General features: G+C 48.3%; 2 protein-coding genes across 6 annotated transcripts in view; one reads left to right on the top strand and one right to left on the bottom strand.

Moving 5' to 3' along the window:
* LARS1 (leucyl-tRNA synthetase 1) overlaps positions 1-3,658 on the top strand; it is a 30,184-nt gene extending 26,526 nt beyond the window's left edge. The window contains 3 exon segments of the mRNA XM_040573359.1: positions 146-241; positions 1,139-1,271; positions 3,240-3,658. Coding sequence (XP_040429293.1) covers positions 146-241; positions 1,139-1,271; positions 3,240-3,445 — 435 coding nt within the window. The 3' untranslated portion in view covers positions 3,446-3,658.
* Positions 3,659-10,525: 6,867 nt separating this feature from the next.
* SH3RF2 (SH3 domain containing ring finger 2) overlaps positions 10,526-24,024 on the bottom strand; it is a 39,991-nt gene continuing 26,492 nt past the window's right edge. For 2 of the 5 annotated variants that reach the window (XM_040573578.1, XM_040573574.1), the window contains 5 exons: positions 22,834-23,004; positions 21,042-21,274; positions 18,246-18,613; positions 17,217-17,514; positions 10,526-13,183 (listed from right to left, as the gene is read on the bottom strand). In XM_040573578.1, coding sequence (XP_040429512.1) covers positions 17,221-17,514; positions 18,246-18,613; positions 21,042-21,274; positions 22,834-23,004 — 1,066 coding nt within the window. In that variant the 3' untranslated portion in view covers positions 10,526-13,183; positions 17,217-17,220. Of the gene's footprint in view, positions 15,935-17,216; positions 17,515-18,245; positions 18,614-21,041; positions 21,275-22,833; positions 23,005-24,024 lie in introns of all 5 variants that reach the window. The other 3 variants (XM_040573577.1, XM_040573575.1, XM_040573576.1) reach the window with 3 other exon arrangements.

Genomic DNA, 24,024 nt, shown 5'->3' on the forward strand with positions numbered 1-24,024 from the left:
GATGATGAGAAATTGCAGCTTGTTGAACAGAGGACCACCAAGAATGTTAGGGGGGACCTGGAGTGCATGGAGGTCTGGTAACTCCTGTTGCTCCCTCCAGAATGATTAAACTCCTATTTACATGCACACATACCCTTTCTTACAGCTGGATCACATTGAAGTGAAGTTTGCTTCTGAAGCAGAAGATAAAATAAAAGAAGAATGCTGTCCTGGAAAACCGTTTTCTGTATTCAGAACTGAGGTAAAATCAGAAATTTAGATACTGGAAATCTGAAAACTTAAGTTAAAACAATCCCACAAGCATGCCATTTAAAAGTTTGTTCAGATATATAAAGAGGAATTTTTGCCCTTAACCTAACACCTCTTCAAGACAGGAAACACTTCCTGAAGTAATTGTAGCTGTGTGTAGGGGGCAGGGGAAATAGTAAATGTGCCTGTATTTGTATCTTATCCTCAAGGCTCTTTAGGTCAAATCTTTAAATTGTGCTGACTGGGAGACTTTTAAAAATGAGTGACTTGAGCATCAGCATACTCTTACATTTGTTTCTTTGAGCCACGCGCCTCCGTTACCACTCTCTAGATAACTAGATGAATCTCACTTTACCACTGTTACTTAGAAATTCTGGCAGTGTTATACTTTTTTTTTAAGGTGCTTTAAACTTCCATGTGAAACTTAGCTTGCTGAATCCTAAGGTGTTTTTTAATATTTTCAATGATTGTCTGTTTATAATGGGCTAATAAACCGCATTCAGTTGCATAAAAATAAAGCCTTTTGAAATTATTCCTACAGCACAGTGTAATGGAGTCCTGAAAGAATTAGTGAGTAGTGTGTGATTAGTGAAACTCTTTGGCAGTAGTATCATATATGAATATTTCTAGCTGTAATACTTTTCAACAGTAAAAATTTCATTGATTTCCCTAAATATGTCCTAAAAAATTATGCATACTGTGGCTTATATTTTAAAGATTCCTGTGAGAGCTTGCATTCTGCCAGTGGCAGTCAGTGTTTCTAAATGAAGGTTATCCATCCAGAATATTTGTTGATAGATTGTTTATTTGTTTTATTTGCGTGTTTCCTCTGAGGCTTTGATCACAAACACAGATTTTGCCTTTACTGTTATTACCAACTCTCTTGTAGCCTGGTGTGTCTGTATTTTTGGTGAACCCTCAACCATCAAATGGCCACTTCTCTACAAAAATTGAAATCAGGCAAGGAGATAATAGAGAGACAGTGATCAGGCGCTTAATGAAGATGGACAGAGGAATCAAAGGTAAGATGTGTAGTAGTAAGAGTCAGTAATATCTAGCAGTAAGATGTATATACTACTAAAATGTAGTAGTAAGAGTCAGTACTATGTAGTAGTAAGAGTCAGTAAGCATCAGAAGAATTTCTTTGAAAGCACTCAGTCCATGGGCAACAGTGAACTACATTGTGAGAGCATTAAGACATGCATTTTATCACCTGTGAAGCCCGACCTTAAGCAGCATTTAAGCTGTCGTAGCACTACATAGTCCATTCCCTGATGTTAGCTGGTTTCCAGTAGTGGAGACCCAAGCAAGAGCAGCTGGGGAGACAATTTGCTGTTGTGTCTGACAGCATCACCCCTGCTCGCTTACCAGAGGTAGTTGTCCTGGTAGAGGTGCAGTGATGGCTCAGATAAAGGTCTCCAGACAGAACCTGAGTGTGCCGCTTTTGCTGCTAGCGTTTCTATTTAGTGCTTGTAGAGTTCTGTGGAGTGGCTGGTGTTCTGTGGTTTAGGGATCTGAATTCCACCACAATAACTTCCATAGGGATGGATTTTCTTCTTTTCTGATGAAAATCCTCTGATTGCCATAAGTACTTTGTGTCCTCTTGCTTCTTTGCTTTCTAAATAGTTTTCTGTCCAATAACCTCACACGAGTCTTACGCTGCCACGTAGGTAGGTTCTTCAGGCGATAGGCGCTGACATGACAAGATGATGATGAAAACAGCATCTCATCACTGTCTCATTGTGTGGCACTGAGAAAATCTTAGCCTCCTTTCTTGTTTTTTTGGATTGTTGCAGTTGGAATAAAAGCTGCCTCTTGAGAGTGCTGGTCAGTTTAAATGTTTGTGGTATCTTGACAGTCTAAAGGTCTTCTTTATACGTAATAATATTTCAGGATGTTCCCCTCACCCCTTTTTTTTGTTGTTTTTAGAAATAAACGGTTTGTTTTTCAGCCTGCTTGTTTACAATTTTAGTATTCCTTGCCTCTCCAACTCCTTGGAAAGATATTTTAGGAAAACACAGAATAACGTGGTAAAATTTCATGTCAAACATCTTTGAAACAAACATGAAGTTTCTGGCCAGTGTAATGAAAGAAAATAGCTTTCTTAAAGGAATAGTAGCTGTGCTTGTGTTGAAGAATGCAGAAATTAAGATTCAAACAAATCTGAATCACTGTAGAGCTGGACATTAAAGGAAAGATGGACTTGATCCAAAAGCTTGTGACAGCAGAGACGTCTTTTCTTTCCTTATTTTTCAACAGCTTGTGTTTATATTAATGTTCAGCTGTCTGACAAAGACAACTGCCCATTGGTGGTGTGCACAGAGGGAGGAATATACGATAATGTGTAGCAATATGCACTTGGGGAAATGTGCTGTGTGCGTAGTAGAAGTGTATGCATGTCTACTACCCTACTGCTGAGTATTTTGAAAAGATGGAAAAAAGTGACTCTTTATAGTTTTTCATCTTTTCCAGAAGGTGTCACTGTTCTGTTGGTGCACAAGGGATAGGAGGTTGTACTTGGAGGAAGGCTTGACTAAAAGATCTGAGGCTTCACAGTGATTTTTCTGGTCTGCTTAGCAATCTTTTATTGGTGTGAATTTTAAAGCGGAATTGTATTTACAAAAATCCTCACCTTCCTCTTTCTCACAATCCCTGAATTCTTTCCTCAGAAAATGAAGACAGTAACTCTACAGTTACTCGTAGCTGTCACAGAAACAAATAAGGGAAATGTAATGCTTAGAATGCGGTGTTGGGACTTGGGGATAAAACAAACAAATACCGTTTCTGCTAGTAATGTGCTCTGTAACCACTGAATGCCATCTTTGTAGTGGGTTTAAAACTTAATGTGAACAGTATCCCTGAGAGAATATATTTCCTTGGGGAAGATATTTTAGGAGTACCAAGTATTCAGTGTTGTTTTGGTTAACTTATTTGATACTATAGCTTGTGCGTAGATCTTGTAACCTAATTAGTGAGTCTCTTTATTGCAGATCTCTCTAAAGTGAAACTGATGAGGTTTGATGATCCCGTACTTGGACCCCGCCGTGTCCCAGTCCTTGGCAAAGAAGAAGTGGAGAAAACACCTATTCTAGAGCAAGCCATCTTCCATATTGACCTGGATGAGAAACGTGTTCACATTACTGAGAATGGCCTCACAAAGGACATCGGTGACACAATTGTTTATTTAGTTCATTAAACTGGCACATATATGGCTCGATTCCTGACAGTGAGAAAGTTCACAGAGTGACTTTGAAAGCATTTGTAACGAACGAAGATGCTTATTTGTTCTTAAAAAAAAAAAAAAAAAAAGAAAAAAAACACCCCAAACAACCTAATTAGGCATGCAAGTTTGTCCCTATTCTTTTAAATGTGGATATAATAAAATTTAATAAAACTATTTTCCTCTGGCCATTTGGCTTTGCTTCCTTTTTTTTTTTTAAAAAAAAAAAAAAAAAAGTTTTCCCAAATGTTAATGTCACAAATCCTCCTTTTCAGCTTTTCAACTGTGGCCTATTTTCAGAATCATTTTTGAGTACCATACGGAGAGAAGTTGGTTGTAAATATCCCATAATAGAGGGGAAAACATTGCTTGTACACTTACGTGTTTTACTTTTCAGTGACCCGAGTGACTGAACGCCGTTATGGTATTTTCACATGGACTTACCGGTTCAGAAGTAACTTGATACTGGGGAACTCTGGGTGCATTGCCCAGACCTGAATATTGTTGCTTATTTGGCTCCAAGGCTGAGAACAGACGTTTCTTACAGAAGATATGAACAAGGGGTTTCCAAATAACTTGAATTAGATACTAGATTTGCTCTCTGATCTCCAGGTGAGAAGGCTATTGTTTTGGATAACTGCTAGCAAAAGCAGTACGTGGTAAAACTAAACCCCTTGTACTGCCCTGGGTAGCAAGGTGGGACTTATAAACGGACAATTCCCAAATACATGTGTTTTGATCACCATGGCTCTACAAAAAAGTTATCAGGTGAAGTGAACTGATCGTTTCCTTGTACAGAAGCACCTTCATCAGTTCCAAGAAGCAGGGAATGCAGCAAGAAAAAATTAATGTATCTGGCTGCAGATTTGTCAATAATCCGAGCAGAGAAAAGTTACTTCAGAGGTTTAGAGCAATAAATTTTGCTTTGTTGCTCTTATGATACAGGCTTTCTTGTTTCAGCCACTGCCTAGAGAACAGCCTCACACGCGTGTTGCACAGAGCTGGTTGGGAAGCCTGGGGTGTGCGTGTGCAGGTTTTTTTTCTCCCATAATGGGGAAGTTAACCAATGGTGGTGTTCCTTACATTCTCAGTGTTTGAGTGAATCAGACAAACTGATTCTTAATGAGCAAGGTAGAGCTAATAAGCTGGATTTTTTTTTCTGCAATTGTCTGTTGGCTTCCAGGAGATGTCACTGCTATGCTGGTTCGGGTGCTTTTTTTTCCTCTAGTAAAAGCTAGTAACAGGATAAAGAGTTTTTTTGTGCGTGTTGGATTTCCCATGTTATTAAGAAAATTCTGGCCTTTCCTAATATTCTCCCTGGTATGATTTTAGTTTAAAAGAAAAAAAAAATCTGGAGAGAGAATTTTTTTTAACCTGAGTATGTTTTTTGAAGGATATAATTTCACAGTTACAAGAACAGGCCTATTTCTTTTATTTCCCAACTTCCAATTTTCTGCTGTCATGCTGTGGGATATTTCCTTTACTTTCATTGTCCTTCAGTTTTCCTCTATTCAGATGAAAGTACAGATACTTTTCTCAGAAACGCTACGAGCCATAAATAACATTACGGAAGGAAGTTAACATTCTGGAAAAAGTTCAGTGGGACAACAAGGGACCTTGGCTACGTCCCTTGATGCCAAGACAAACTGGATGAAATCGGAAACTGCGCAGCAATTTCAGAAATGTGAAGCTAAGCTCAAAACAGAACGTAGATGTTTTGATGTCTGGATTTTTCCAAAGCAGAGTGAGTACGTGTTTGTGGTAGTGCCCTGCTGCCTGTCTCACGATGTGCAAGAGATGGCAGTTTTGATTCAGGTTGTCTCCTGTGTCCATCGTGCCTGGGGTGAGCTCATGGCGAGATGAATGTGGGCAACCAGGGCAATGGGGAACTCTTTTTCCCACCCATGTGCCTGTTATGCAGGCACTTGATGAGTTTGCCTCATTTAAAAAGAAAAAAAATAATAAAAGAAAATTACTGTGTTAAATTTCCCCTGATATTAGTGAAGTGTTTTGCTGACTGACAGGATTCAGATTCGGTATGTGTTCGCAAGGAACGTTTTGAAGGAGGAATATATTTTGGCTGCCCCACAGAAGCGCTAAAGCTGCACCTAACTTCTTGTTCGAGGGATTTACCTCTGTCCTCCTGGGCCGATTCAGCTGAGTGCTGTATCTGAGGACCTTCTGCCGTCCCAGCACCGGAGCGGGCTGCTGCTCGCCTGTGGTCTCGCGTTCCTCTTGCTGAATTGCTGCCGGCCTGTCTGGAATAGTGCAAAACAATCAGCTTCTAATTCTGCCTGGTAATTGCCATGAGTTTAAGGGCTGAAAGATGTGCTAATACTCATGTGGTTGTGGAGCAGCACCAGAAGTAACGAAGTGTTTGTCTGGTACCAACATCTCAGCTGGGGCCCCAGCCAGGCAGTGGTGTGTCCGTGGGGCACGGGGAGGGGACGGCACGGCCCTCCCGCGGCGGGGCGGCAGCGGGCCCGGTGGCTGGAAGCAGTGCCGCTGCCTGCAGCGCTGCGGTGCCGTCACCGCTGGGTTTGCTCAGGTTCCTCCAGCAAGCAGATGCGTCTGTTTCCACCCCTGGTGAGGTGGTTGCTCCGTGGTGAACGCTGCTGAGATCCTGTTGCTATTTATTCCTTCCTGGGTGACCCCTGGGGATGGGACTTCTTTTTCCTTCTGGCCTCAAAAGAGGAGTAAGGTTAGGAGGCTGATCCTTGGCTAATGTTATAAATAATCTGGTACAGTATAAAAATCTATATAGAAACCGTATAGGCGATGAGAAGTGAAAGCTCCCTGTTGCATATTTCACTAAAATATCTTGTTTCTGACATAAGACTTAAGTAGGGCTGCCTCTGACTCAGGAATTCAGTTCAGAGAAGTTTATTAATCCCTGTGGGTTTTGCTGGCAGAAGAGAGAATTATTGACTCTGTGGCACCAGCAAAGTATCCAGGATCTATATTTTGTTTAAAGCAGTACCAGTTATTCTTCAGTGCTGTCTCGCTGTGTTAGAAGGATTGCTTGACCTTTGGTGAATTATTTTCCACTGAAGTGGGGAGCAGCTGAAGCCACCATGTGAGTTAGAGGTGCACACCAGCTGCTGAGCAGCAGGGCAGCTGCCAGGGAACGGCTACAAGTGAGGTTATTTTAGAATGGTCTTTTTAATATTTGTGCAGTGCTTCCAAGGGGTCACCACTAATATTGATTGGTTCTTGAGCTATCCGTGTATAGAGAGGAGCCCGGCGCAGGACAGGCCACGGCGCTCCCTCGGCACGCACCCCTCTGGGCAGCGGTCTCTGTCTTGCTCCTTGGCCAGCTTTGAAGTCCTCCAGCAGGCAAGGCAAACACAGGCTTTTGGTTGCTTTTTTTGGTTGATGGGCTTCTTTGTTCCTGTTTTAGGCTGGGTCAGTTTGATCATGCAATTGTGTTGCAAGGTCTGGTTGCTTAAACTTGAAAGCCCCTCCCTGATCTCCAGGTCCCTGCTCTGTGTGACTTCCAGAAGCTACCTTCAGAGAGTTTTAGCTGGTGCTGGACACAGCTGATGTCCAGGTACAACTCCAGCTGCTACCCAAACCACAGATTAGGCAGAAAGGTTGAGGCCGTATTGTTTCCCCACTTTTGGTATTTTTAAAGAAATCACTTAAACCCTGCAGGAATTTCATAAAAAGGGACTTACAGGTGAGTTTAGCAGAACAGGAAACGTTATATTTCTGTAACAGCGTGTTGTTTAAAGTACTGTCATTATTATGCTAAACCAGATTTAAACAATGTGATTCTATACCAAAGGTCCTAGAGCATCAGTTCTGCTGAAGATGTTGTGTTTTGCTAGATGTATTTACTTCTGAATTGCAAACAAAAGGCAATTTAAATGAATTGCGAGAGACTGTGATAGCAAAACATTATTGAATTGACTTCGGGCAATAACAGAGAGAGAAAACCAACACATCCAAATGGGAGTCAGCACTGTCTGAGCAGGTGCTCTGAGGCTGATGCAGTTTATGCTCAATTCTTTTGTTCCTCCTGGAACAATGTTTCACAGATTTTGAAGTCTCTTCACTACTGTTGGGGCCACAGCTAGAAAAGGGTTTTCTTTCATCCAGCTAGCAGCACCATGTCAGCGGGCAGAGGAGATGACACCTGAAACCCAAAATGTGTTGGGACTAAATTCAGTGTGGGGTGTAGCATCTGCCATAAATATAGGAAATTTGTTGGAATTCAAGCAAGGTTTTGAAATGCACACACACATTAGGAAAGAACCCCTTTTCCTGTGGCATAAATCTGTTCCTATAGTATAAAGCTGTTGGGGATCTGGGACCTTCAGCTGAGATTTTTCTTGTCTAGCAGCCTTGAAAATTTTTGGCCATACAGCTGTGCAGGTTTATTTCCCAGTTCATCTGGGAAAGACAAAGACAGGCTGAGGGAGTTGGGGTTGTTCAGCCTGGAGAAGAGAAGGCTCCAGGGAGACCTTATAGCGACCTTCCAGTACCTAAAGCGGGCTGCAGGAAAGCTGGGGAGACAGACCGTTCATCAGGGATTGTAGTGATAGGACAAGGGTAACAGCTTTAAACTAAGAGAGGGGAGATTTAGATGAGATATACGGGGGAAATTCTTCACTTAGAGGGTGGTGAGGCACTGAGCAGGCTGCCCAGAGAAGCTGTGGATGCCCCATCCCTGGAGGTGCTCAAGGCCAGGCTGGACGGGGCCCTGGGCAGCCTGGTCTGGTGGGAGGTGTCCCTGCCCGTGTCAGGGGGCTCAACTTCGATGACCTTTAAGGCCCCTTCCAACCCAGACCCTTCTGTGACTCTGTGATTTGCCCCACTGCTACGGCTGGGACCGCGGTGTTCGGTCGCTCCTTCAGCCTGCACAGCCGGGCGCTGCTGGGGCAGGGAGCCCAAAGCCTGCCCCTGGGGGTCGGATCCATGCAGCAAGCGGCAGGGCACGAGGAGCCCCGTCCTGGGGGCGCGCTGCTGCAGCCCTGCATCTGCAGGCGGGATCCGTGTCCTGCAGCGTGGCGCTGAAAGCAGTGACGTTGAAGTGACGCAAATGTGAAAAGTTCATTTGGGACTCAGTCCCGGAGAAGATGGATTCCACCCACCAGCCCCCACGCTGTTCACGCCGGCTTTTGCAGGATCCTACAGCCAAATTCCTTTTTGATCTGAAAATCTGTTCTGTTACCTTGATGCATTTTTAAAGCTGAACTAATGCATTAAATCTCAAGAATTGCCCTGTCTCCTGCACTGAGGCAAAAGCGGTATTTGTTTCATAATAGAACGGCAACTCCAAGCAACTACTCATGTTTTTAAAGTACTTTGTTAGAGCGTGGCTGTATGTGGCTGTGTAGCTGCTGTAGAATTACATAGCCCAGAGCTGATGCTGTAAAATATACATTACTGCGTAATCAGGGTGGCAGGGAACAAAGAGCCCTTTGAAGCTGTGCTGGAGCCTCCATGCAGGCTGAGGCAGTAGAGCATCCTCAGAGCTTGCTTTCCGCAGTGAAATCTGCGGCTGGCCAGCACCCTCCGGATCTGTGCTCCCCGCTGTGAGTGCAGGCAGCAGGTGAGAGCAGGGCCTGGCCTGAGACGGGCACCGCCCGCGTCAGGGTAATGCTTGGGCTGGGCCTGGACCTGGCCTGTGAATTCCTTCTGCTTGATCTTGATGCGCAGGGTGAGGTGATAAGCTGGCTCCTGCTCATGCCACTCACACAGAGCCACCTTCCTTCTCTCCTAGGGGCTCCTCTCCAAAGCCCAGCCCTCTTGCTGCTTGCTGCTGACCTGCTGCCGCCTGGGGGGCCCAGCGCAGGAGAGGAGCGCTGCGACCCTGCGCTAAGTCACTGCTGCTGCTTCAGCTGGGGGCGGCCTGCTGAAAAAACTCCCCAGCAAGGGAGCCTGAGTCATGATTCTCTCTATCCATCCACTTCTTCTCCCTCACCACCCACTGTGCAAAATGCCTTGCTTTTAAAAATAAAATGTATGAGTATTTTATAGCCGTCTCTCTCAGCTGCTTCTCATCGCATGATGTTAAGCGTGGATATAATGCCCAATAACCCGCTCTTCATGCTAGACAGTCATATTGAAGCGGTTTACTGGTCCAGCAGTGGCTTGAAAGTATGAACCTAATTTGTCATCTTGGGCTTGGACAAGTGAGCTGAAAACCATGCAGATTTACTTGCTTTTCCTGGAGAGAACAGCAGTGACCCCATTCTGCAGCAAAGGGGGCAGTAACACAGTGCAACAGCAAGAGGTGAGACAAAGCAGGGCAGGAGGTCCCCTCCCCTCCCCTCCCTGCACTGTGAGCGCCAGTGCCTCCTGCGACTTGACTTTAACCAAGCAAGAGTAGAATAAGGTGACTTGCTTCTCTCTTATCCAGAGGTTTTAAAGCAGCCAAATTTAAAAAAAAAAAAAAAAAAAAAAAAAAAAAAAAAAGAGAGTCAAGCATTGCTTAGTGCTTAATGGGATTGTTGTATTTGCTTGTAGGGAGGCAAAGAACGTCGCCAGTAGAGGCCGGTGGCTCCCGCTCGGCCTGGCCGTGGCGCCCAGCTGCAGCCGCTGCCCCAGGGCACCCGGAGCCCCGCGGGCGAGGTGGCGGCGAGCAAAGCTCCGGCTCCTGCAACAGCGAAATGTGAGATGAGAGCGGAAATAACCATTCTGCTTTTCATGCAAAAAGTTTTAATGGTAGCACAACAGCTTCTACAGGATGGAATAATGCACATGTCTGGCGCTGAAAATGTTATCAAGACCCGTATTTTCCACCTGTTGACCTCCACCAAGCTAGCGAGCTAATTTTATACTGCACGCATGCTGCAACTCGGTTCTGCCTCTTACACTTCCAGGTACAAGGTGCAGTAATCCACTCGTCTTCGGTTAACTTCTTAATTAATCTACAGGTTACAGTCCTAAACTGTGGTATTATAAACTTAGATAAGTAAACTTTTGAGAACTTAAAATATTTTTAAACCATTGTTTTTCAGTTACAGAAATACAAAATAAATATTTTGAAGATTAATACAAACCAGAAAATTAATATCTTTGTTTATTGACTTTTTTCTTCTCCTTAATAGTACGATAAATTGAAAAAGCCTTTTTAAAAAATGAACTTCACATCATGGAAAAAATATTAAGCATCACTGAATTTGTACAAGTATCTCCAAACAATAAAGTAAATATATGTATTCTATTTTTTTTTCCTACCCATCACCAAATAAGAAATGATTATATATCTTACTGTTTCTAAACATATGCATGTAAAAATAGTCATTTCTGTTTTCTTATTTATAGTAACATGGCAGTAACATTTCACTGTAATGTTTCCTGGGCTCAATGCAGAAAGTAGGCAACAAAATTCACTGGTCTGTTATGCAGGTGACCAAGGTAAATCGCTATCCATTGATCCTTACTGTCTCTAAAATGTATTTAGGTTGGAAGTTTGGTATTAATAGATCTTTCGTCTGCTTTTATTAAGTGTATAGTCTTCATCAGTGCAACTGCTGTTAGGTGTCCTGTGTGCCAGACCAAACGGTGGTTTCTGGTTTCTCCACAACTTTCTGTTTGAAGCAGGTACAGTCGGAGCACTCGGCTTGTGCGAGCTTCTGCTGACGCGTCCTGTAAGTCCCGATATCTTCACCCAGGGAGCGCTGGGTTCTGAGCGCTGGTTTGCCGAGCGTTTGGAAATGCTACCTTTTAAACGGGGGAAATACTGAGACTTGGGGGGTGGGGGGGACAGGGACGGGACACATGACTTAAAGTCTATATAGCTATTATTACATTTAATATATGTAGTGGCACAAATGAACCTCAACTATATGGCAATGAATAAACCTTCTAAAATATTGATAAATGTACATAGGAACTTGCTCATTCCTGGGCTGCTCTGGTGTGTCCAACCTAAATGTTTTGAGGCCAGATTTGTCCCTTTCACTTTCCTGGACCTAGGTACAGAAAAGGGCTGGGGCGAGGGGGCTCTGCCCCGGGCCGTTTGGAGGAAGGAGAGGAAGGAGTCCTGCGGCCCCTTTGTGCTGTGGGGCTGAGAGGGGGCTCGTTGGGGCGGACTGCTTGTGCTCCTGGGCTTTTCTCTCCAGCTAATTTCTTGGATTTTTCTGAATCTAGATGAGGTGCTTGGTGCTTTAACTTTTGGGTTGGTGGCTTATGAAAAACTGAACAAGATCAGGTCAGGAAATGAAACACGTGGAAATAAGTGTTCATTAGAGCACCTGGTAACTGAGAATATATCATGGATTGGATGTCTCAATGAGCTACAGCCTTATAGTTTGCTTGTTTGATGGTTTCCTAATATTTTAGAAAATGGCCCATTACTAAAGGGAGAGCAGGGTGGTTGGGAGAGTGAAAGAAGTAAATACCTGGTGTTGCACAATGTGGTCTTTCACTAACTTATCAGTATTGTGATACCTTTTTTAAAGTCCCATGTTCTTGGAATCATGTGATCATCTATGAAAGAAAAAAAACCCTTGACTTCCATTTATAAAAGAGGAAGAAACTCTTGAGAATGACTGTCAAAGGCTCAGCAACTGGAAGACAGAAATCACAGCAGGGTTTCATAATTATTGAGCTACCAGTAGCACTTGTGTTTGTCAGACCAACGTGATCCCAGCTAGCAAAGCCTTGAGCCTGCCCTTGCCCTCTTGAAGTCAATGCTGTTTCCAGTAGCACCTTTCTGGCATTTTTCAGCACGTGACAAGATGTGATCATAAATGCATTGTGTTGCTTTGGATGCAGCATCCTCTTACGTGACTTCTGTCCTCTGACCAAGGAATAATGAGATCCTCTTCATCACAGAGCAGGCGCTGGTCCCCAGGGATATTTTATAGACCCCAGTCTGGCTACAGTTCTCAAGCTCCTAGGAGAGCAGCCTGCCAGCTTCCCTCTGAGATGGCCGTGCAGAATTCCCTTCTGACATTGAGCATTATCGCTTTTATTTTCCCCAGGGCAGCCGTGGGAGGGAGCACTGTGGGTGCAGCTCCAGGAGGCTGGGGGGCTCCCCTCACCCCCATGCCTGAGACGAGTTGTCCACCGCATGAAGTGTGGGGAGGGAATTAGTTAACGCTATGTTTTGTTACCTCTGCTGCCTTTGTTCGTACTTCATCAGGAAACATGACTGCAGTTCAAGCTCAGGGGGGTAGGTTACTTATTGAAGTGCTCCTAGGTTTCTGCCAGGCTAGGCAGGCAATTAAAGCAGAGCTGATGAATGGTCTGATTCAGCTCCAATTCATTAACTAATCATAAGAAATGAGCAGATAGAAAATAAGCCCAACTCAGGAACTTGAGAGAGGTTCATTAAGGGTCCCTCTGTCCCCGTGTGCTACTCTGTGTGCTTTTCCAGAGCTCTTTCCCTGCGCTCCCTGACAAACGTGATGCTGCAGATGGTCGGAGCCCCCAGCAACCGAGTGCCTTCGCATTCAGCCAGGGAGGCAGAGAACAATGTATTTTCATTACAGAAATACATTATGCTGCAGTGCAGTTGCAATTGTATTTTGCCTTTCCTAATGTTGTTTCCTTTGCGCTCTGGACTTCATAAGCTGGGTCACGGTGAGGCAGGGCTGAGCCTGGGCAGTTCAGTGAGCGGGGCTGGGGCTGCACCGCTGCAGGGAGCAGCCCGGGTGGGGGTCCGGTCCTTCCCGGCCTGCTGGAGGAGATGCAGCAGCAGGGTCACGGTGCTGGTGTCTAACCTCTCTTCACTGGGGAAATTGGGCTGAAGAGAGTCTGGAAGAGGGGAAGAGAGGAGGGAAGATAAATATATACATATGAAAATGAACATACACCCTTAAAGAGCTCGCCCACCTCCATGCAGAGCTACCACCCTCCTGCCAACATGTGATGCTCCCTTTACATTGCTAACAATAAAAAAAAAAGTAAAAAAATGAGAGCAGCCAGAGGACGGACAGGGGTTTGGAGCAGAGCTTCATGAGAGATGGAGTGCACTTCTGGTCCCCAGCCCAGAGCTGAACCAAGAAAATGCTGTTTGTCTGTGCTCCAAGCTCTCCCTGTGTGGTTGTTCTGCTCACAGAATACAGGTGATTAGAGTAACTGTTCCAGAAGAGACATTTCTGGTCTGGTGCACTTAGAGAATTGCTCCTGGCAGACCCCGAGGATGTTTTCCCTGGTGTGATCAGCCTTCCTGTGTCGATGAGGACTGCTTGTGGGGCACTGCCTTGCTCAGCGCTTGTGACACAGCTGCAGGTTATCTCCCTCTGGGGGTTCCCTTTTAGCCTGGATTTTTGCAAGAAAGCTCTTGAACCCTCGCTCCTTGTGCCTGCAGTGTTCCTTAGTGAAATAATCCAGTCCAGATGCTACGCTCCACCATTTTGCACTGGGCTGCAGGATTAAACCAGTGGGCAGGTACGTGTGTCGCTGGGAGTGCTGGATGATGTCAGTAAGACGCTTATTGGAGCTGTTGCTTTAAAATGTGTCCTGTTTTCAGTTCTTTCTTCCTGCACATTTTGGATACATTTAGGGAACTTATCACCATAGCATCAAAGCACTGAAATATCTTGTGCAAGAAACTCTGAAATCTGTCCCAAAATAGATTCCTGCTTTTTTTTACCAAAGCACCAATTTCATTGTCAGTGCTTCCTTTCCCTCTTGGTGCCTGTGACTCTGTGTGTGTGTGCATGCATGTGCACAAGTGCCAGAGCTTTTTCTCTCCCCATCAGCCCAACGCTGTCATGTGTTGCCATAATGCAGTGGGTCAGCTCTGGGAGAGATCTGTGGTGCTTTTTGGTGTTTTTGTGTTAAGTTGTCAGTGCCGTGTAATGGGCTGAGCAGTTTTGCAAGCTTCCCTGTGTGCATGGGTCTATGAAACCTTATTGCTGTTTATCTTGGTGGAAGAGCGTGGCTTTGTTCCATGAAAGGCAATGTTCTGAGCTGACAACGTTATGAGCAGCATCCAGCTGTTGTGAGCTCGGATGTTCAGACTTTATGGCTTATTAAGTCTTAAGGCATGCTGAGCACCTTTGGATTTTCCTGATGCTCACGGTGTCTACTGAGGCTTGGCTTAGTGCACCTGACAAATCGGGCCAACGGTGATGCTGTATTTCCTCCCCTCTGGGCTTTGGTGGCAGGTATGAGGCATGAGGAAGGGGCCCACAGGCAGTTCCGCGGGTTGCTCTTTCTGTTTCTCATTTTGCAGCCCCAAACAACTTCAGATTCTTCCTCATTGCCCGCCTCTTGTGGGAACCCGCCCCACTAGTAGATTAAATTTACAAGGTGACTTCAGCGTACGTCTCTGCCTGAAGCCCCAGGGATTTCCTGCATGCTGTTTTCTCTTTGTCGCTCATGTTCAAACACCTCTCTGCATGCAGGTTGCGCTGAGCTCCCGAGCGTCTGCAGTCACTGATGCGCTCCCTGCTCTCGAGGAAGGCTCCTTTTGAGGTCCTGATGAAACGGGCACTGGGGTCTTGCAGGGCAGAGCTAATTGCTGGCAACAGGCGAAGATCTCCGATCAGAGCTGCTGCAGGATCCCCAGGCCAGTATCTCGCTGCTGGCTCTTGAGGGACCCCGTGCTCTGCTGGTACTGGTGGGCTCGAGGCTGCCTCTTGCTGTCGGGTGTAAAAGCCCACCCAGGAGGGGCAGCAGGCACAGCGAACCGGCTGGGTCCCTCCCGGCACAGGCAGCTCGCAGCAGGCGCCTCTGCTCGGCAAGCAGCGCAGCCGGGGCTGTCGCGTTAGGCTGGGCTCTGCTGTACTAGCGGGAGGCGAGGATGCTCTTTCTGGGGGCAGTAAAATGCAGACATTCCTCTTGCTTCCCTACGTGTGCTGTCCCTTCTCAGCACCGAGCTGTGCTTCACATTTCCTGCTGCTCCCTCTTTGGCAGCATTTCTATCTGCATAATTAACTCTCATGTGTAGCTCCAACCACCCATGCCACTGTCTTGAATGAGTCTCAGGGGAGGTCAGCTGTTGAAATGCATTGGATGCTTCGTCAGCAGGTTACGGGTGAGGTCACACCAAGCCATCCATCCTTTCATTAGCATGCACTAAGTGATGGTTGGAGCCAGGCGTGAGCCGGCAGCCCCTCCTTCCCCTCCACACTAACACTATAAATTACTAACTGGGATGATCCTGGACATACTTAATGCAATTCTGTTTATTTCTGACTGTGGCTGGGAGAGGTGCAGTTGTTCTTGTTATAGAGACATCGTATGAGGTTTTCTGGTTTAGTTTTAAAGGGTTGAGAGGAATCTTCAGCGAAGAGCTGCCATTTTCTCTGGGCTGTTCAGTTCTCACTGAAATGGCATTGCTAAGGGCTGTCTTCACCCTCTTATTTGCCACTTGCACCACCTTTTATACCTGGGAAAAGTGCACTTTTTCAGTTTGTCAGGATTTTTCTGCAGGACCTTAAATAGTGACAGACAGCAGCAGGCAAAGAACTTATCAGTGCCACTGGTTATTTCCGCGCTATTGAAAATCCCTCTTTTGGGGAGAAGACAGCTTCCTGCTACACAAACAGAAAAAGCCTGAAAGATTCAAAACAGGGTCTGTGGGCTAGTAGAGGCTTTTATCCATTCCCTTTCCTTAATTCCAGAAGAAAACCTCCTTCTCCAATGCACAGCCTCAGAGAATTTCTATCCACCAGCAGAGCTAATTCTGTAGGTTCTGTATGCGATTAACCAAGGATGTGATTTTACAGCAGTTTTGGAAGAAGCACAGCTACTGCTGTTAGGAGCTGCTAGGAGATCTAATGTTTGTTTGTTGTGGCTCAGGTGGGAATTGGTGGTCTCTAAACCAGCAATAAAAGCGAGGTATGAGAACCAAAACCTGCTGTGCAGCAGCCTGCCGGGTGCTGCCGGCTTGCCTGTGCGTGCCCGGGAGGGTGGCTGCAGGGGTCGGCTGGGGCTGGGGCTGCCACGGCAGAGGGGTGCTCTGTGCTGTGGGAGCGCTGAGTCCTGCTCTCTGCTCCTTGGACGATGTTTCATGCATCTTCATGTAGGCTTAAACCCATGAGTCCCATTTAGGGTGTTTACAAAAGCAATATCCAAATGGGTGGGTGGTGAAATTGGAGTAAGCTCGTGGCCAGCTAGGAAGCGGCTGTCAGGTAGCTAGAGGAAACCAAGGGACGAGAAGCAAAATTCAATACCCTCGCCTGCACAGTCTAAGTGGCTGTTGTGAGGACATGTCCCTTTCCATTGTCCCTTTCCTCAGCAAATCACCTTTTAAACTATTTTCTGAGTTACAGCTCCTGGACTAAAACCAGAGAGAAAAGCAAGCAACCAACCTAACAAAAAATTTGAGTGAAACCCCCTCAAAAGGGAACACGAACATCCAGCTAGAAGCTGGCTGATTTTGATTTATGGTTTCTTTATCCTGTAGAAGTAGGAAGGTAATGAACCACTGTTTTGATCTCTGTGGGTTTTCCTGTGGCAGTGAGGAGATCAAAACAAGTTTAACTGTTTCTGATACCTGTGTGCTTTCTTTCCTCTCCCGCTCCTTCCCCGATTCTCCTACAGGCAGCCCTATGCGATGCCAAGGAGCGTTGGCTTTGTGTTGCCCTAAGCCCAGCTCCCCACTGCGCCGTGCAGTTCCCGGGCCCGTGGGGGTCCCGCAGCCCAGTCTGGGGCCGTGATGCCCGGCCGGCTGGGGCAGGGACGGCCGCTGCCCCGTCCTGCTCCCCTGGGGCTCCCGAGCCCTCGGCTGGGCCCGGGTGCTGGCAGCGTTGCCCATGGGGAAAATCCCCCCTGCCAAGGAGGGGTGGCAGCGGGTGGGACGGGTAGGCACGTCGCGGGGGGACTGTGAGCTTACCCTGTCAGTTCGCAGAGACGCTGCTGTAGCTCTTCCTGATGGGGAAGGTCAGCTGGCCCGAGAGGTCCAGCGATGCCGCCTTCGGGTGCAGCGCCCTGCGTGGGTGCAGGGGGCTGGCGCCGAGCCGGGGCGAGGGCAGCGCTGGCAGCTCGGGGCCCGGCGGGCTCCCCTCGGGCAGCGGGGGCTCCACCACGGGTGCCGGCTCCGTCCTGCTGCGGGGCAGGCGTGGGGAGGGCTGCAGGCTGTGCCGCTTGGGCGGCGGGGGGCTGTGGTTCTGGAACCTCACCGTCTTCACCTGCTGCAATGAGAACGGAGCACGTCACCAGGGGGAAGCGGGCGGCCTGCCAGGGACGCTGCGGGGAGCGCACGGTGCTGTGGGGAAGAGCGCGGTGCCCCGTCACGCCGTGCCCTCCCTGGTTCCCCCAGAGCTCCCAGGGCTGCCCCCCTCGGGGCCTGTGCAGTGACTTGCCCTGTGGGTGCCATGGGAGGGGAGAGCTGTCAGCAGGGCAATGACAGGGTGTCTGCCTTTTTACCCAGGCAATGTCACTCTGGCTGCCAACAGGGAGAGAAATCTCCATTCCATGCGGCTCAGCCAGTGATGCGAGGGAGATTTGGGGGCATGCCGGAGTGCTGCACCGCCCGGCCCAGCGGAAGGTCTGACATCCAGATCTGGCATCTGCTCATTTGAAACCAGACTCACGGCGACCTCTGTGGGATTCATGCCTCATTTAAGACCTCAAAGTCTCAAAATTTGAGCATGACCAATGTTCATTAATTCACTCTGAAAGAGACCCTGCAGCACCTTGCCTTTCTGAAGGGCTTAATTTGAACAGCAGAGTCAGCAGCACCAATATCTGATCGCTTAATGCAGGTATGGATCCCACTGATTTCTAACAGGAAAAAACCTGGTGAGAATGAAGAGAAGCCCTTATGGGATTGGGGCCATGGCCAGCGCTGGGCTGACACCAACTGTGGGTCCCTAGAGGACTGTGAGGACCGGCCGAGGGCAGCAGGTCCCCCCTGCCGTACCTTTTCGGTGCTGTTCCGGGAGGTGTCTGGTTTCACCAGGATGGACGGTGGAGCTGACGCAGGCGGCTTTGGGGCTGGCTCACTCTTTGCTGGAGGGTCTTTGGCATCCAGGATCACTGAGCTACAGACAGAAGGAGTTCTGCTTTCCCCTCCTCTGACCACAAGCACTGGTGAAGCATCGTGGGAGAAGTTTGGCCTCATTCCTGCCTCAGCCACGCCAGCTGCAGGAGGGATGCTGTGCGGCTGAGCGCTGATGTGCTGATAGAGCTGAAACTGCTGAGGTCGCACCGTGGCCGTGGGAGGACGCCGCAGGGAGCCGGCAGCCTGCGCGGGGCCCCCTGGCTGCCCCGGCCTCTGCAGGGACCCATCTGGGGAGCAAGAGCCATGGGAGGAGGTGAGTTAACAGGAATGCCGTGGGTCCCAAAAGGAAGACAACAGAGGCAAAGCACAGAGCAGAAGTGAGCAGTGGTTATGCATCAGCAGCCCTGTTTGCAGGCTGGTCCTTGCCTCCCCAGGCCCTGTGCCGGGCAGAGACCCTCATCGAGAAGTACCTGCGGTGGGGAGGCAGCACATCCCCATGGGTCTGGGCACCTTCTGCCCTCTGCCCCTCATGTTTGTTTGTTTGTTTATTTATTTATTTATTTATTTATTTATTCTGAACAAGCAAGAACTGTAAGCACAAGCTCTTGCGCCTGAGCCATCCCCACAGTGCTCGTGGTTTGGTGCTATTTGTTGTTCCCACTTTGGCTGCTCCATCTGATACCTGCTTTCCAGGCTACAGTGCTGGAAGTTGCACACTTTATTTCTTCTGCAGCATCTTGCTGTTTGTAAGATTGATATTTTAAACAGAGCCACCACAGGGGAAGGAGTCCTTTGCAGTAAAATAACTTTTAAGATAAATCCAATTTTGAGTCTAAAACCACTGACAATAGTTCTTGCAAATGAGCCTCACCCCTGCCAGTGACACTGCCTATCTCCAGCCAGCAGCTCCGCCTGAAAGTATTGGAGAGTATGCCAGAGTTGCTCAAATATACTTGGAAATATATTCCAGAGCAGCATGTATGGTCTGAAGATAAACCCTGCCAGTCTCACTGGAAAGCATTTAACCAACTGAGCTCTGAATAAACCTTCACAAAGAGTTTTTCTCTGCCAACTCAAAAAAAAAATTAATTAAAAAAAGGAATCACCAAAATGACCACAGCTGGGGAAAGCCCGCAGTGTGGGACATGGGGCACTGCCAGCCTGGCAGGAGCATTTGCTCAGGCATCCCCTGCAGCCTCGGGCACGTGGGACTGGGCATGTGAGCAGGCTGATGGTGTGTGCGTGCGGCCCTGCCCTGCCGGCCACAGCAGGGCGGTCGGTCGGTGCGCCACGTGTGCCGTGGTGTGCCGGTGGCTGCAGAGCTGCGGTGGCTGGCAACATAGCTGACCACAGAGTCGGCGTGGTTAGCGCCGTGCCAGGGACGTTCCTTCAGGAAATGGCTCCTGCAGGCATGCAGCAAGGAGCCGTGAACGCCCCTGCTCCTGCGAGTGCCACCACGTGCCCCGGTACGCGGGGCGCAGCGTCTCTGCCTGGGGCTGGCTCAGCCCGGGGCACTCGATGGGCACGGGCTGGCTACGGGGCTGCTCCCACGGGAGCTCGCTTTGGGTCTCGGTGTGGGAGAGGAAAATAGAGCTGATATGGAGAATTTTGTTCCTCGAGTTCTCTGCTGTTGAAGCTCTTGACTTCACAATTTCACTGGATTACCCCTGCTTCTTTTTTTTTGTGAAGTATCCTTTCTCACCTTCAACCTATTCATGATTTTATGCACCTTGGATATTTCCAGGCTGAAAAAATTTGCTCCAGAAATAGAAGTTATTCCATTCTCTTGATCATTCTTCTGTGTACTTATTTCTAATTTTACTGTATTCTTATTGAGTTAAGAGAAATATGAGGTATTCGGGATATGAGTTCACTAGAACTCCTACAATGGCACAGCTGAGTTTTACTCTTTTGTTCTGAGCTCCTTTCTTAATAATTCCTGCTTCAAATAATATTTCAAATTAACCTTTTTTAATTGCTTCTGAGCATGGAGTTGGAGTTCTCAGAGTCATCTGTGACAACTCCAAAATCCCTCTCTAGAGGGATGCAAGTAATTTAGGGCCCAATGCTGTGTGTGCATAATTAGGGCTTATTCTTCTCCACATCCGTGTATGGATGTTTCAGCTACCATTCTAGCTCCCTGTGTTGCTTGGTGTTGTGAAATTATCTTGTGGATCTTTGCAGCCAGCCTCAGACACGACTGCGTTGAAAACCCCAACACCAGCAGCAAACTTCGCATCCCTGTCCTTGTGCCTGATTCCAGCCGTGCTCCGTGCGGGCGCCTTGGCACCACTCACCGGCTGTCCCCGGGGGCCCGCGAGCGAGCTCCTCTGCGCAGTGCTGTCGGAAGCTTTTTGGCTGTTCGCTGTGCTCAGCAACCACCTGTTTAGGCACTCCAGCTCCTTCAGGGAACTCAGGCTTGTTGACCAGACTGCCCTGATTTCCACCCCCAGACGTGTAAGGTTTTCCTGCCTATCCACTGATTCTTTCGATTCCCATCGCTTTGCCCAGTTCAGGAGCTGGATTTGCTGGTTTCCGTTTTCCAAGACCACTGCTTCAGCCCACTTAGGGACTGATCGTATTGTCTCAGCACGGTTCACGTTTAGCTTGCTGGCTTTTGTTTCACTTACTTTGATCGCCAGCGCTTTGCTCGGCGCCCCGCAATGCTCAGGACCCCTCGCAGCCCCCCGGTGGCACCCCCGGCCCCGCACTTACTCTTCCTGGTGCTGCCGCGGCCGCGCCGCAGCGACGCCTGCCCCGTGCCCCCCAGCGCGGCCACGCTCCTGCCGGGTGAGGGCACGGGCACGGGCAGCGCAGCCACCTTCAGCGGCCGGCTCTGCCGCTGGCCGCTCTCCGAGATGCTCCCCTGGGAAGAGAGCGAGGCGGTCGACAGCGTCCACGAGGCATACAGGGAAGGCAGCTTCGAGTCGGAGAGGCTGGGTTTCCTGCTGGCAACGGAGAAGGTCGTGAGCTGGCGTTCAGAGGCTTTTCATAAGGAAAGCAGCAGTTTGCCCCAAATGTGAACTCGGTGGGTTTAAATACTCCTGCACTGCTCCTGTGCCAGGGTTTTGGTGGAAAACACTACAGATGGCACAGGTGGTTCAGGAGGATAGAATATAGTGCCCAAATCAGTGTTTGTGGTTGAAGCACTTTGTGAGGCTTGTTGGGGTGGCTGAGCTGTGCTCTCCTCTACTTGTTCTGCTCCGTTTATCAGTGAGGTGGGGCCGTGGTGTTATCAGTGCAGGTGCATGGAGGGCAGTGCAGGGACCCAAGCAGCACTGGGACCTCCAGTTCGAACTGGGAGATTGGGCAGAACAGAATATAATTAGGGAGCGAGGAGATGAGGGGGAGATGAACAAAAAGTGGCAGGAACACCTTGGAGATCAAGTAAATTTTGGATTGACATCAGGATGCTCTGAAGAGGCAGAGGCTGAGATCTCCTTGGTCTTCCTCTGATGGTAGTTACTCAGTACAAGGCAAAGCTGCTCATGAAGGAAGGAGGGGATCTGTTTTTTCCATGTCACAAGAAAATGGGGGAGTGGGAATGCTGGCTCTGGGCTGGGGGCAAGCAAGACACTGGGCGTTGCTTTTCCAAATAACAACGTGGTAATCTGCAAAGAGGCTTCTTGGCTCATCCCCATGCTTTCTGTTTCAGACACAGCACTGCATTTCTAAGCTCTTTGTCATGCCTTTGCCTAACCTGAGCAAATATCAAGGGAACTGAGGGCACAGGCAATTTTTTTTTCCTCACCTAAATTGTATATACTAATTATTGCTTTTTCTAATGCATGTTTGTTTAATTAGATCAGTGGCTTCTAGGATTTAAATTCCTGCTCTAAAGACAGTATTTTGACTCTAAGAGAGCCTTCAGCTCATAGTTTCCCTTCTGGCAGAAAAAAGAAGAGTGGTGTCATCCAAAATGAACAAAGGCGAGTCTGAGACCAGACCAGCTGCTGCTCAGCCTGGCTCCCAGACTAACTCACCAACACGCGCTGTGTGGTGGCACCTGCAGGTGTCTGCCCAAGCTCCTGGCCTGAATTAAACAGCCGTGTGAGAAGATAGAGATGTCCCTGCCAATATCCCAGATTTAAAACCAGCAGACGAAGGCTGACCACACCGTTGGTGTGTCTGGGCTGTGTGCCACCCCAGGGGCAGTGCTGCTGAACCCATCAGCTGCCTGACTTCTCCCTGCACCAGCCCCTGGGTGTTGGGGGGAGATGTGATTCCCACGTAGTGCACGCAGCCAGGCAGGTGGGCAGAGAAATAAAGAGCAGTGGAAGGTGTCCCTGCCCATGGCTGGGGGTTGAAATTAAATTATATTTAAGGTCCCTTCCAACCCAAACCGTCCTATGATTCTGTCATCACAACCCCACGAGGAGTCACTGGCTGTTATTAGTGCTGCAGGAATCCCATGCGGTGATTCCACCGGGGGGACGAGAAGACAGCATCCTACATGTGACCCGCCCCTCTCTCCACATGTTTCTGTTCCATATAAGAAAAATAAGACCTGAAAAGAGGAGCTACGTAGTTGCTCGGGAAGATCCCCACTCTTCCTGTGACCAGCGACATGCCCCGCAGCCAGCCGTCGTGGTATTTCCCAAAGATGCGGACCCCTTCTCCTTTCTGCAGCTCCAGCTCGTCTGGTCCGTGAGCCATGTAAGAGTGGAGAGCCACGCACCTGGGGAGACGAAGGGGGAGGTGAAGGGGAGGGAAGGCAGCCTGCAGAGAAGCCACTGCCTCCGTGCGAAGCGGCTGGATCATACCCCGAAGCGCCTGGTTTTAGCTGTGCTGAGGAGGTGATGCTGCTGGGTTTGGGTGAGAGGCTGTTTGCCTGAAGCCTCCTCCACCAGCACTTGCATCAAGTCTTTGGGTGTTGCTGTAACTGTGGAGAGAACTTGCAGGAAAGAAACATCCTGTAACTTTAGGCCAAAGGGGATATGAATAAAAGAAAAGCCAGCAGGAATGAAGAACAAAGCAGATCTCATCAGTGGTTGCTGTCCCAGAAGTGCCAGCCAAGCCAGCCAAGGGCGACAAGCAAGCATCGGGGAGGAGAAGGCTGCTGTTCTCCTCCTTACCCAGCAGGTGCTCCATTGGAATAACTGATTAAGGACCAACGTGGACCTGTCCTAAGGCAAGGCACTATGAAAGAGTGCAGCATGGTGCCCTGTCCAGGTGATAGCATCAGGAATGCGTTCTGCCTTTGAAGCACCTGGTGAGCAAGAGGCCTTGCAACTGCTTGCCCTGAGCATCATCTGGAGGTGTGGGAGGGAGCACGGCAGCACAGGGCGACAGAAGCAGCGCGAGTGCTTGAACCCTGTCCTCCTCGCTCCCCTTGTCCTCCTGTGACCACAGCCGTGCAGAAACACACGCTGGGACCTCAGTCACTGACGCTGGGGGGCTTTTAAGAGTGAAGCAGACGAATGAGGAGGGAGTTGGCTCTGGTCCGGACTAGTGAAGAAACTGGTCTAGAAATTCATTTGAAATTTCATTTTTCCTTGGAGAGGGGGATGTGATCTGCTCCCAGCTATTACGGACTGTGCAGCAATTAGCAGTTATTATTAAAAAAAATAAAATGAAAACAGCAGACTGTCAAATACTATCCCATAACTTTTAAAATGGTTTGTTCTCTCTCCCTGTTGTTCAGAAAAATCAGCTGACAGTTTGTCTAAAAAAGTCTGTCTATAAAATAACTTCTGCT

This window comes from Cygnus olor, chromosome 14 (genome assembly GCF_009769625.2).
Source record: "Cygnus olor isolate bCygOlo1 chromosome 14, bCygOlo1.pri.v2, whole genome shotgun sequence".
NCBI classification, from domain to species: domain Eukaryota; kingdom Metazoa; phylum Chordata; class Aves; order Anseriformes; family Anatidae; genus Cygnus; species Cygnus olor.